The sequence below is a fragment of the Aedes albopictus genome, chromosome 2 (assembly GCF_035046485.1).
Source record: "Aedes albopictus strain Foshan chromosome 2, AalbF5, whole genome shotgun sequence".
Classification (NCBI taxonomy): domain Eukaryota; kingdom Metazoa; phylum Arthropoda; class Insecta; order Diptera; family Culicidae; genus Aedes; species Aedes albopictus.
In genome coordinates this window covers 101817668-101832546 of record NC_085137.1, presented here as the reverse complement: position 1 = coordinate 101832546, position 14879 = coordinate 101817668, and the positions used below count along the sequence as shown (strand labels likewise).

General features: G+C 40.6%; 1 protein-coding gene across 4 annotated transcripts in view; it reads left to right on the top strand.

The window, feature by feature from the left end:
- The window catches only part of LOC109419738 (trissin receptor), a 326442-nt gene that overhangs the window by 291328 nt on the left and 20235 nt on the right, over nucleotides 1-14879 (top strand). For 3 of the 4 annotated variants that reach the window (XM_062850150.1, XM_029852724.2, XM_019694013.3), the window contains one exon: nucleotides 8308-8509. In XM_062850150.1, coding sequence (XP_062706134.1) covers nucleotides 8308-8509 — 202 coding nt within the window. Of the gene's footprint in view, nucleotides 1-8307; nucleotides 9195-14879 lie in introns of all 4 variants that reach the window. The other variant, XR_009997449.1, reaches the window with a different exon arrangement.

Here is a 14879-nt window from a genome sequence, read left to right as displayed (position 1 = left end):
TCATAAGGCTTATACCGTTCCCTTCTCGCTTCGAGAAAAAGTGGACGAAAGTCTTGACAAACTTGTCCAGGACGGTATCCTGGTCCCAGTTCGTTCATCACCTTGGGCAAGTCCCATCGTGGTAGTGCCTAAAAAAGACGGCACCGTCAGAATTTGTCTTGACGGCAAGGCTGCCCTCAACCGTCATACCACTGTCGAACATTATCCGCTACCACGGATAGACGATGTTTTAGCTCAGTTGGCAAACTGGAAAGTTTTTTGTAAAGTTGATCTCTCCGGAGCGTATTTACAAGTTACGCTCTCGAAAGCTTCACAGGTTCTGTGCACCGTGAACACTCAACGGGGTCTTTTTCAGTTTACGCGGATGCCTTTTGGCTTAGCTTCCGCGCCGGCGATTTTCCAATCGATAATCGATCAGATTCTCGTGGATTCGCCCGGAGTTCCTTATTTGGACGACATAATTGTCGGTGGCCGCAACCGTGAAGAGTGTCACGCCAATCTTCTAATTGTCCTGCGAAAGTTAAACGATCATAATGTTCGAATTAACTTGAGCAAATCATGTTTTTACGTAGAAAAAGTCAATCATTTGGGGTATACTATTACTTCAGACGGTATACGCCCAGATCCGTCAAAAGTCGAGGCCATATTGAACGCCCCGTCACCTGAAAATGTCACCCAGCTACAAGCGTATCTGGGACTATTAAATTACTATCACAAATTCCTCCCTAATCTGTCGATAGAACTGCGTCCGCTGTATAATCTTCTAAGGAAGAACAGTCGATTTGTTTGGTCGCCAAACTGCCAAGTGGCGTTTGAGAAAACTAAGACAATATTGTCAGAAAATGATTTACTCGAGCCTTACGATCCTGCGAAACCGATCGTATTGGCAGTAGATGCAAGTCCTTATGGCCTAGGGGCTGTCCTGTCTCATGTGGTCAATGGCGAGGAAAAGCCTGTGGGCTTCGCTTCCTCGACCTTATCTCCAACTCAGGAAAATTATGCACAAGTGCATAAAGAAGCCTTGGCTGTAATTCTTGGAATAACAAGTTCCATAAATACTTGTATGGCGCTAAATTCAAACTCGTCACTGACAACAGTGCGATTAAAGAAATTTTCAATCCAATTAAAGGGACGTCTGCTATCGCAGCTGCAAGATTGCAAAGGTGGGCTGTGATGTTGTCTAATTATGACTACTCCATTGAACACCGACCAGGGAAGTTCATGAGCCATGCTGACGCCCTTTCCCGTCTTCCATTGAATGAGCCCACAGATGTGGAGCACATCGGCCTTGGTCTCAAAAATTTGACCGGTTCTGTAGACATCGTAAATTTAGAACTGGTGCAGAAACACCAGAAATCTTATCCAGTTTTGGTGAAAGTTCGCGAGTATGTCTTGCACGGTTGGCCAAAGACGGTGGATATCGTCTTTAAACCGTACTTTCAGATCAATTCGCATCTTGGAATTGATGATGATGTCTTGTACTTCAACGATCGTGTTATTATACCCGATAGTCTGCAACCGGCTGTAATTAATCAACTTCATGCTAGCCATGACGGCATTGTTAGAATGAAGATGCTTGGGAGAACCTATGTTTGGTGGAAAAGCTTTGATAAAGACTTGTCAGACCTTGTTCAAAGCTGTAAGATCTGCCAGCAGCGCCAACCGGTTCCGAAAGAAAAGGTGGAATCGACATGGCCAAAGTTTCAAAGACCTTTCCAAAGGATCCATTTGGACCTCTTCTATTTTGAAGGCCATACGGCCTTGATCATCATTGATGCGTTCTCGAAGTTCATTGATGTTCAATTGTTGAAAAGTTCTACCAGTGTTCAACTGATAGAACATCTGGAGTCGTTTTTTGCCCTTTTTGGTATCGCTGAAGAAGTCGTTTCTGATAATGGGCCACCCTTTAATTCAGAACATTTTGTGTCCTTTCTGGAAGCTAATGACGTCAAAGCTACCAAGACGCCTCCCTACCACCCACAGTCGAACGGGTTGGCCGAGAGGGGTGTGCGTACAGTCAAGGACGTCTTGAAAAAGTACCTTCTGGACGAAAAATGCAGGCAATTGTCCATGTCGCGAAAAATCAATCGATTTTTGATTAACTATCGGAATACTCCAACGACTTCAACTAATCGTTCTCCTTCGTCTATGGTGTTTGCATACACCCCACGCACTCTACTGAATTCGGTTAACCCCCGAAAAGTAAAGGTCAGTCCTCCAATTCCCAAACCTTCAGTTGTTTCGAACCCTGAATCGATGGGTACGGAAGGAAAACTTAAACAAAAGTCGTTTAAGCCGGGAGAAAAAGTGCTGTATCGCAACCACTTCAAGGAAGTCGTGCGATGGATACCTGCTATCATTCTTCAAAAAATTAGTCCAATAACATACTTGATCAGTATCGAAGGGAATGTTCGTATGGTACATGCAAACCAAATACGACTTTCGAACCTGTCCGACAAGTTCCATCCATGCTTGCCGATTGTCCAGCCAAGACCGGCAGAGATCGTCAATGCTGAAGACCGCGAGGATCGTGGAAACGGATCGGATTCTCAACATCCGATTCCGAAGCAAGCGGAAGCTGACCAGCAAAGCAAGAAAGATAAGAGAAGGAAGAAGCATATCAAACGCCGAAGAAGTGAATCCAAATCACCGAAAGTTCGACGTTCTAATCGTTTGAAAGGGCAACCTCGACTAAAGTACCCGAAATAGTTTTAAGTACTCTATGGTTTGAAATTGTATTATATAAGTTTAATGTTGTCAAATGATTGTAAGACTTGTTTAAGCCGGGAGAGATTGTAGTGTCTAGATAACTTTTATAGCATTAGCTACTCAATTTATAGCATTAAGGTTTCATGCTATAGCGATCCAATTAGATCACTCTCTTTTCATCCGACCGTTGAGCAGTACGGACGCAAGTGTAACCGTCTCCTCAAAAGTGATTAAATTAATAAAGTTAATATTAAAGTGAAATGTCGTCCAGTCGTTATTAATTACCGCGTACTCCGTCCCAATATTTCACTTTAGAAAGACACTGCAGTTACGTTTCCTCGCAATTCGCTTATTCCATGTGGCGCTTTTTATCCCGAAAGAGACGGGTCTGATGTTTCCGATTCTGTTTGCATCCTTCCACATTCTGCCGAGGTGCATGCTGCAGCATTGCTGGCCGCGCTGCGTTGTCCTCTTCTCGGCTCCATCGGCAGCCATCAAGCTTTTACTGTTCTCCTCCTACAGGTGCAACATCGAGCTCACCTTGCTTGCTCAGGGGACGCTGCCTCGAAATTCTGCGCGTATGCTGAGTCAACATCCGGATGCTTGAGTTGCTCAAGGTTGTACAATGGCGGTTGCTGGCACTGTAGTAAACTGTTTTGGGATGACGGAATGGTTTGGGCGCAGTTTGACCCTCACCAGATAGTTGTCGGAGTAGATGATAGTGCCACAATATGTAGGTCCTGTCGTCGATAATACCGGAGAATCTCAATCTACACGTTATTTCGTTAATCGGCAACCAATCGTGCTTCTGTATATTACACATCACGATGAAAGCTTTTCCTAGCTCACGTGTGCTGCCACAGTCCTTATACTGAGTGTTGACGTGGTGCTGGCGGTGGTGACCAACCGCGCGAGTGCTGGAAGGTTAAACTATCTCACCATGGATCCTGCCCAACACACCTTCCGCAGCGGTGAGTATGCGGGCTACCCGAGCAGAGTAAAATTGCTCAATAATAGCATATTTTGATACGGAGATCAAAAAGTGATATTTGTTTGTTTGAGATAAGAGGTAAAAGTACTGAAAATAATATCTCAATTTTACTCCTGGGACATCATCATCGTAGCACATTTAGCTCTTGGTAAGATCTAACCAATAGCAGTGAGCTATTTGATTGATCTTCAAATATCAAATTTTGCTATTGGTTAGATGGTTCAAGAACTATTTTTTGCTATTATTTTTAGTACTTTTGGCTCTTATCTCAAACAAACCAATATCTCATTTTGATCGTCAGTACTTGACCTCTGCTCGGGTATGGAAAGGAATACAGTGCTACATTTGATGGTAATCAGTCAAAATCTTTTTCTTAATCTGTATATTTCTGAAAAATTATGTCATATTCTTGAGATTTAATGATAGGAATCCAAAAAGCTAATGCGCACAGCTATTCAACAAGATAGTACTAAGAGTGGCTTGCTCCATATGAAAATCTTTTCAGTTTACACATGTACACACAACCGTCATACCACTGTCGAACATTATCCGCTACCACGGATAGACGATGTTTTAGCTCAGTTGGCAAACTGGAAAGTTTTTTGTAAAGTTGATCTCTCCGGAGCGTATTTACAAGTTACGCTCTCGAAAGCTTCACAGGTTCTGTGCACCGTGAACACTCAACGGGGTCTTTTTCAGTTTACGCGGATGCCTTTTGGCTTAGCTTCCGCGCCGGCGATTTTCCAATCGATAATCGATCAGATTCTCGTGGATTCGCCCGGAGTTCCTTATTTGGACGACATAATTGTCGGTGGCCGCAACCGTGAAGAGTGTCACGCCAATCTTCTAATTGTCCTGCGAAAGTTAAACGATCATAATGTTCGAATTAACTTGAGCAAATCATGTTTTTACGTAGAAAAAGTCAATCATTTGGGGTATACTATTACTTCAGACGGTATACGCCCAGATCCGTCAAAAGTCGAGGCCATATTGAACGCCCCGTCACCTGAAAATGTCACCCAGCTACAAGCGTATCTGGGACTATTAAATTACTATCACAAATTCCTCCCTAATCTGTCGATAGAACTGCGTCCGCTGTATAATCTTCTAAGGAAGAACAGTCGATTTGTTTGGTCGCCAAACTGCCAAGTGGCGTTTGAGAAAACTAAGACAATATTGTCAGAAAATGATTTACTCGAGCCTTACGATCCTGCGAAACCGATCGTATTGGCAGTAGATGCAAGTCCTTATGGCCTAGGGGCTGTCCTGTCTCATGTGGTCAATGGCGAGGAAAAGCCTGTGGGCTTCGCTTCCTCGACCTTATCTCCAACTCAGGAAAATTATGCACAAGTGCATAAAGAAGCCTTGGCTGTAATTCTTGGAATAACAAGTTCCATAAATACTTGTATGGCGCTAAATTCAAACTCGTCACTGACAACAGTGCGATTAAAGAAATTTTCAATCCAATTAAAGGGACGTCTGCTATCGCAGCTGCAAGATTGCAAAGGTGGGCTGTGATGTTGTCTAATTATGACTACTCCATTGAACACCGACCAGGGAAGTTCATGAGCCATGCTGACGCCCTTTCCCGTCTTCCATTGAATGAGCCCACAGATGTGGAGCACATCGGCCTTGGTCTCAAAAATTTGACCGGTTCTGTAGACATCGTAAATTTAGAACTGGTGCAGAAACACCAGAAATCTTATCCAGTTTTGGTGAAAGTTCGCGAGTATGTCTTGCACGGTTGGCCAAAGACGGTGGATATCGTCTTTAAACCGTACTTTCAGATCAATTCGCATCTTGGAATTGATGATGATGTCTTGTACTTCAACGATCGTGTTATTATACCCGATAGTCTGCAACCGGCTGTAATTAATCAACTTCATGCTAGCCATGACGGCATTGTTAGAATGAAGATGCTTGGGAGAACCTATGTTTGGTGGAAAAGCTTTGATAAAGACTTGTCAGACCTTGTTCAAAGCTGTAAGATCTGCCAGCAGCGCCAACCGGTTCCGAAAGAAAAGGTGGAATCGACATGGCCAAAGTTTCAAAGACCTTTCCAAAGGATCCATTTGGACCTCTTCTATTTTGAAGGCCATACGGCCTTGATCATCATTGATGCGTTCTCGAAGTTCATTGATGTTCAATTGTTGAAAAGTTCTACCAGTGTTCAACTGATAGAACATCTGGAGTCGTTTTTTGCCCTTTTTGGTATCGCTGAAGAAGTCGTTTCTGATAATGGGCCACCCTTTAATTCAGAACATTTTGTGTCCTTTCTGGAAGCTAATGACGTCAAAGCTACCAAGACGCCTCCCTACCACCCACAGTCGAACGGGTTGGCCGAGAGGGGTGTGCGTACAGTCAAGGACGTCTTGAAAAAGTACCTTCTGGACGAAAAATGCAGGCAATTGTCCATGTCGCGAAAAATCAATCGATTTTTGATTAACTATCGGAATACTCCAACGACTTCAACTAATCGTTCTCCTTCGTCTATGGTGTTTGCATACACCCCACGCACTCTACTGAATTCGGTTAACCCCCGAAAAGTAAAGGTCAGTCCTCCAATTCCCAAACCTTCAGTTGTTTCGAACCCTGAATCGATGGGTACGGAAGGAAAACTTAAACAAAAGTCGTTTAAGCCGGGAGAAAAAGTGCTGTATCGCAACCACTTCAAGGAAGTCGTGCGATGGATACCTGCTATCATTCTTCAAAAAATTAGTCCAATAACATACTTGATCAGTATCGAAGGGAATGTTCGTATGGTACATGCAAACCAAATACGACTTTCGAACCTGTCCGACAAGTTCCATCCATGCTTGCCGATTGTCCAGCCAAGACCGGCAGAGATCGTCAATGCTGAAGACCGCGAGGATCGTGGAAACGGATCGGATTCTCAACATCCGATTCCGAAGCAAGCGGAAGCTGACCAGCAAAGCAAGAAAGATAAGAGAAGGAAGAAGCATATCAAACGCCGAAGAAGTGAATCCAAATCACCGAAAGTTCGACGTTCTAATCGTTTGAAAGGGCAACCTCGACTAAAGTACCCGAAATAGTTTTAAGTACTCTATGGTTTGAAATTGTATTATATAAGTTTAATGTTGTCAAATGATTGTAAGACTTGTTTAAGCCGGGAGAGATTGTAGTGTCTAGATAACTTTTATAGCATTAGCTACTCAATTTATAGCATTAAGGTTTCATGCTATAGCGATCCAATTAGATCACTCTCTTTTCATCCGACCGTTGAGCAGTACGGACGCAAGTGTAACCGTCTCCTCAAAAGTGATTAAATTAATAAAGTTAATATTAAAGTGAAATGTCGTCCAGTCGTTATTAATTACCGCGTACTCCGTCCCAATATTTCACTTTAGAAAGACACTGCAGTTACGTTTCCTCGCAATTCGCTTATTCCATGTGGCGCTTTTTATCCCGAAAGAGACGGGTCTGATGTTTCCGATTCTGTTTGCATCCTTCCACATTCTGCCGAGGTGCATGCTGCAGCATTGCTGGCCGCGCTGCGTTGTCCTCTTCTCGGCTCCATCGGCAGCCATCAAGCTTTTACTGTTCTCCTCCTACAGGTGCAACATCGAGCTCACCTTGCTTGCTCAGGGGACGCTGCCTCGAAATTCTGCGCGTATGCTGAGTCAACATCCGGATGCTTGAGTTGCTCAAGGTTGTACAATGGCGGTTGCTGGCACTGTAGTAAACTGTTTTGGGATGACGGAATGGTTTGGGCGCAGTTTGACCCTCACCAGATAGTTGTCGGAGTAGATGATAGTGCCACAATATGTAGGTCCTGTCGTCGATAATACCGGAGAATCTCAATCTACACGTTATTTCGTTAATCGGCAACCAATCGTGCTTCTGTATATTACACATCACGATGAAAGCTTTTCCTAGCTCACGTGTGCTGCCACAGTCCTTATACTGAGTGTTGACGTGGTGCTGGCGGTGGTGACCAACCGCGCGAGTGCTGGAAGGTTAAACTATCTCACCATGGATCCTGCCCAACACACCTTCCGCAGCGGTGAGTATGCGGGCTACCCGAGCAGAGTAAAATTGCTCAATAATAGCATATTTTGATACGGAGATCAAAAAGTGATATTTGTTTGTTTGAGATAAGAGGTAAAAGTACTGAAAATAATATCTCAATTTTACTCCTGGGACATCATCATCGTAGCACATTTAGCTCTTGGTAAGATCTAACCAATAGCAGTGAGCTATTTGATTGATCTTCAAATATCAAATTTTGCTATTGGTTAGATGGTTCAAGAACTATTTTTTGCTATTATTTTTAGTACTTTTGGCTCTTATCTCAAACAAACCAATATCTCATTTTGATCGTCAGTACTTGACCTCTGCTCGGGTATGGAAAGGAATACAGTGCTACATTTGATGGTAATCAGTCAAAATCTTTTTCTTAATCTGTATATTTCTGAAAAATTATGTCATATTCTTGAGATTTAATGATAGGAATCCAAAAAGCTAATGCGCACAGCTATTCAACAAGATAGTACTAAGAGTGGCTTGCTCCATATGAAAATCTTTTCAGTTTACACATGTACACACAACTTTCTGATTGTTTACTATAATTTCCTCTTCTCTTCCAGGTCCACGGACTACCAGGGCGATTCGAACTTCAACGCCCTGTTCACGCCGCTCACCTTCCTGGTGACGTACTTCAACTCGGGCGTCAATCCGCTGTTGTACGCCTTCCTTAGTCGAAACTTCCGCAAGGGAATGCGCGAACTGTTGCTTTGTTCGTTCAAGAAGACCAAAACCAAGTCCCTGAACCAGCGCATCCCGATGCATGTAAGTAACATTATCATCGACTGATTAGACCTTCTCCCACGGCGGATGATGAGTATCACCACCACCACCCGCGCCGCTCATCGAAAGCCGCGCATGAGCTTCGCCTGCCATGTGTTCATCAAAGAACTTTTCTCGCTTTGAGACCCACCCTTGTCCCTGCATCTAGAGAGCCTTCATAGTCCGTAGTCAGTCTGTCCTAGAAAGCCGTTTAGAAATAGAACCCCCGAGTACCGATCCCCGCCCTGCCCCCGCCTCGCCCGCCGACAGGTCAACAACCCAAACGCTGTCTATTGCTTCCTTTGATGGGCCAGCTGACGGCTACAACGCTGCCGGATGGACTAAGGTGACGCAATTACACTGGAAAAATCGAAACCGGGAAAAGCGACGACAATCACCATCGTTGGCCACTAGAGAAATTGTCTGTAATTGGAAAGTATACGTACGCGTGCTGATTGGCTGGTAATAATTGATAAGCTTTGAAAGGCAGATATAGTGATACAGAGCGACTCGACACGATTCCAGCGACGCTAATTGAGTTTGAGCTAGCTTCTGTTCCGCGGGACTTGAACGGTAGTGATGGACTCCTCAAGGCGACCAATTGGCGAATCAAATTGATTCGAACGACGACGACGATGATCGACGCGAGATGGACACCGCGCCAGCAGCATTGTGCCTCAAGCAATAGGTAGTGTTTGACGTTGATTTATTGGTTTCTTTTGTGTGATAGACAGTAGATGGTAGTTAAAATGTACGATTTCAAAAGTTTTTCAATTGTTTACTATTATCATTTCACTACGTAGATATTTTTATTTCACTATGTAGATATTTCTCTCTCAATTTTATAGTTTTATGATAAGCTTAGCTAAGACTTATAAAATGTGTAAGACCTACTCATAAGTGCATAATTTCCAGACTTGTTTTACTAACGTCACTAGTAAACTTAGCTAGATTGCCGTACAACATTTTTTGCGAATTTCACGTTTTTCGAACACAGGAGCTGTTTTTTTGAATGTGTAAGTGTTACACATTTTTGGTGTAGTCTGGAAATTATGCACTTCAGTGCTGAGCGGTCTTAGCGTGTGAGATTCAACTGCATAAGGGCTGGGACACTTCACTTATTCTCAAAGTACAATATAAGCAGCCTATACATTTCAAATCAATACCAGTGCCGGCCAAGACCATACGGACAGTTGGGAAGGGAATATTAGAGTGTGATGATTGTTGCTACTAGAAACCGAGAGCACTCTGCGTCCCCATGACCAGCGGTGATGGGGTATTTGTTAGTACGGTAGGACGTGAAATCTGGGAGTCACTTTTGGTCGGTGATGCGATCTTCGGATAGGGGATATATTTAGGTGATAGATTGTGTGTAGCTTATTCTGAAGGAGAAGCGGCACAGTTCGCTTGGTTGCATATCTTGTAGGCGTTACATAATAGATTGACACTGTCTAGCGAAAGTTGAAAAAAAAAGGAAACAGTTTTTTCAACCCGTTTCTGACGGATCTCGCGCCAATGCATACAAATGTTGGCAGCACCCTCTCAGATTAAAATGAAATTTTCTAGGTGTGTAGATCTTGACAAGATAAGCAAGCCACTTTGCATATTTAGTTTCTTCAAAACTTATCTAGACCATCTTTTGAAAAGGGCTAAACTTTTTTACCGTTTTTTTTTCAAATGTGTTGAAAATAAAAATGACAAAATCTCCTAACAAATTGTGTTTCATTGGATTCTGAGATGAATACGACCTTCACTGGTTTAGTTTCTAATAACAAAAGACACTGAAAAAAAATGATTTGGGCATGAAATAGTTTTTGTTAGAAAAACTTTGTGTTCCTTAAAAGTCCCCATCCTGTGGTGTATGGACGTTTGACAGGGACATTTTTTTTGTAAATCGACTTGAATTTTTAAAACGTTTTTTTTTTTCAGTGTAGGGCTAAACTTGGATTTTTTTCAATATTTTTTCTTGACACTTGACGTATTTAGTGATAATCATCCATACAACACTTTCTTGTAGGAGTAGTCATTTTTTATTAAACACATTTGAAAAAAAAAATCGATATTAAAAGTTAAGCCCTTTTCAAAAGACAGTCTAGATAAATATTGAAGAAACTAAGTATGCAAAGTGGCGAAATTCGTCTTCTGTTTTAGCGATGGCTATGACCTCATTAATACACTCAGCCAAATAAACCTTATGATTATAATAAGGTCTAAGTTATGCAATGGCCTTTAAACAATTCATAACAATTGGAATGAATTTCATAAGGTCGCTTTATGCCGCAGACTCGACTCACAGTTTGGCTTTTATACACATTCAGCTACACGATATTCTCAAATGTCGATAGCCGCACAGCAAAAATATTGATGTAAAATTCAGCGAGCAATCATGCACATAAAGGGAATGATAGAGTTATTGCACGTTACAGTCAGGGCCGGATCAAAGGGGGGCGGGGTCCCGGGCCCCGGGCCCCCACATTTTAGAGGCCCCCACAAAACCCTTTTTTGGTTGCTAACATAAGCTTTATTTTTCATATTGCTCAAGTGCTGTTCGAAAATAAGGAAAAACATTTTAGTTCATCTCTTCGAGGGGCCTCCACATCCACTCGGGCCCCGGGCCCCCACAATCCTTAATCCGGGCCTGGTTACAGTCGTGTTAATTTCCGCTAATAGTCACGTAACCGGTCTATGATGGTTTACGCAATGGTTGGCGGAAATTTACACGATGGGAATGTAATTTTACATTATATGTCATGTAATAGTGAAATTACCTAAATGTGCATTATTTCTCGCTGAATTTTAATTACTCGCCTCGGGCGAAGCTCATCATTATGAGTAAAGGGAAACTCAAACTTAAGAATAAACAGATTACAAACTATGTGCAAAATGCAACTGCTACAATTTTTCTTTGATTTATTCGTTTCTTTTGCTTTTAGGACATTCTTTCGAATGGTATCTTATGGTATGGGGGATTTTTTTATTATCGATCAAATTGGTACGAAGGTTCTCAGAATTGGATGAGATTTTTTTTCACAGGTAGGGTTCATATATATATGAACAAAAACCAAATTGAAAAAAATCAGGGTCGCCTAATTTTCCGGAAAACTCCAGTGGAAAACAATAATTTTCCACAGACACCACCCACTTTGAAAAATCATAACTCAAGAACGAAACATCGTAGACACATTTTTTTTTTGTGAAAATTTTAAGCAAATTTTCTCATCAATTAAAAAAAAATACTAAATAAAAATTGTTTTCCACATTTTTTTTCATTGTAGAGGAAAGTCGATTCAAAAAGTCAGAATAACTATTTTCGAAATCCGGAAAAAAAAACAAACAAAAAAAATATTTTTTTAAGGAAATTTTATAAGCTACTAGCTGTCCCGGCAAACGTCGTACTGCCTGCCTACTGTGTTTTTTGACATACAGCTCCATAGGGACGTCCCCCGCAAAGGTATGTGTATGGGAGCCCCCCGTTCCAAAGACCGGAGGGGTCTCACACCAAGCTAAGAACCTTCCCCGGCCCCGACAGCACCCACATACAAAATTTCTCATCAATCGGTCCAGTAGTTTCCGAATCCATAACGATTAGACAGACAGACAGAAAGACAGATCTTTCATTCATTTATATATATATACAGGGTGTTAGGTAAGTGAGAGCAAACTTTTTAAAGGATGATAGTAGACCATAAATGGCGAAAAAAATTGTTCTACGTATATGGTCAAATCTCAACCGTTACGTAGTTATTGAACTTTCCATATTTTTGATTATTATTGCCTTAACTGGCTATAACTTTAAAATGGCCAAACTTATCGCAGTTTTTTTACCTTTATTCGAAAGATTATTGAATTTTCTATCTAATGACTTCTTTGAATCGATTGGTTGTGTTAAATAACTAAGTTTTCTAGAGCAAATAGCTCAAAAGTAGTGTGTTTTAATTTGTTTTTATCAATTATCTTTGAAACATGCGTAATAAATTAAAATTCGTTCTCTGACACCAAACTTCTAGCTCTTATTGTTTTCTTGAAATTTCGATTTAAATGTGCGGCACAGTGCGCAAAAAAGTGCTTACCTTGACAGTTGCAAATTTATGATCTGAAATGCGATGTTTAAATTGAAATTACAAGAAAACGATAAGAGATAGAAGTTTGATGTCAAAGAACAAATTGTAGAGTGAAACAGGGGCCAAAACTTTGTCGAAAAAAGATATTTATTTTATTACGCATGTTTCATAGATAATTGACCTAAACAAATTAAAACACACTACTTTTAGGATATTTGCTCTAGAAAACTTAGTTATTTAATCAAGCCAATCGATTCAAAGAAGCCATGTGATTGAAAATTCAATAATCTTTCGAAAAAGAACCAAAAAATTGCGATAAGGGGCTGTCCAGGGGGGTTTGAAAAATCTTACGCGCCATACAAAATTTTTTGGGAACTCATACAAAAATTCTTACAAGGGGGGGAGGGGGTGTCGGAAAATCGCAAAAATTCCCTTACGTAATTAATGGACAGCCCCTAAGTTTGACTTTTTTAAAGTTATAGCCAGTTAAGGCAACAAGAGTCAAAAACATGGGAAGTTCAATAACTACGTAACGGTTGAGATTTGACCATATGCGTAGAACAATTTTTTTCACCATTTATGGTCCTCTATCACCCTTTAAAAAGTTTGCACTCAGGAACCTAACGCCCTGTATATATATATACATATATATATATATATATATATATATATATATATATATATATATATATATATATATATATATATATATATATATATATATATATATATATATATATATATATATATATATATATATATATATATATATATATATATATATATATATTTATATATAGATATAGATATCCTGTAAAATTTTTAAGATGCAGTTTTTCTCCGTTCCTGAGCTATGACCGATTTTGTGGAAATTGTCCAGATGTGCTATATGAGCCGAAAAGAAATTTTCCTTTAAAAAAAAACTTTTTTTAATTTTTCTGGACTTCGAAAACAGTTTTCCGACTTTTCCAACCGATTTTCCTCAACAGTGGAAAATTTTGTGGAAAACAATTTTTATTTTGTTTTTTTTTTTGTTTTCGTGAAAATTTGCTTATGATTTCACAAAAAAAGTATGTCTACGATGCTTTGTTCTTGAGTTATGATTTTTCAAAGTAGTTGGTGGCTGCGGAAAATATTTGTTTTCCACTGGAGTTTTCCGGAAAATTAGGCGACCATGATTTTCAATTAAGTTTATGAATTTCAAATAACTGAACGTACATATGTACTAGAGTGGGTCAACGTTGTATGGGGAAACTTAAAATTTGATCGTATCAACCCAGAACAAAGCATTTTCAATGTATATTAACGTCCAAAACAACTGTGCAAAATTTGGGAGCGATTGGTTGTGTCCCCGTATTCCGCATTGCGATTGAAATTTGTATGGAAGTTAGTATGGGAAAACGTACTTTTTTGCATTTTACTCATAAGTTGAATTCTTTTGTCTAATACCATGTAACTAATGACGTTAAAGTATAGCCTAGGATATGCCGAAAAAGCACGTTTTCCCATACTAAATTCCATACAAAATTCAATCGCAATGCGGAATACGGGGAAGCAACCAATCGCTCCCAAATTTTGCACGGATGCTTCGGACGCTAAAATGAATCGAAAAAGCCTGGTTCCGAAAAATCGACTTTGTTGACCCAGTCTAATATGTACAGATGGGTAAATTATTGGTTAAATTGGGAAAAAATCCACAGCTCAGGTGAGATTTGAACTCACGACCCTTATTCGCTAGACAAGTGCTTTACCAACTAAGCTACCGAGCCAATTAATGACCCGGCAACTTAGTTGTCATAAGGTTCAATTCTAATCTCATCGATCTATATCATCTTCCCCTAAACCGCAAATATAACCATCTCTGTTGTACATATGTACGAAGAGCGAAAGCGATTTGTTTATTGTTTGAAACTGTTTGATGAGATTAGAATTGAACCTTATGACAACTAAGTTGCCGGGTCATTAATTGGCTCGGTAGCTTAGTTGTCTTGTCTAGCGAATAAGGGTCGTGAGTTCAAATCTCACCTGAGCGTGTGGTATGCATGCGGGATGAGCCTGAGCTAATGCACGAAGAAGGTTAAAGGCGTTTCACATGGACTCCCAGAATCAATTTCTGAAAGCATTTCTGAAGAAATCTTCAGTAGAATCCCCGTAGAAATACAAGTGTTTTTTTCTGAAAGTATTCTGAAGTAATCTGTGGACGAATTTCTGAGGAAAAACCCTGTAGAGGTAAAGTGTATTTGGAGAAACGCCTAAAGAAGCCACGGTGCTTCATTTACCGTTATTATCAAAAAAATATACCATCAAAACCT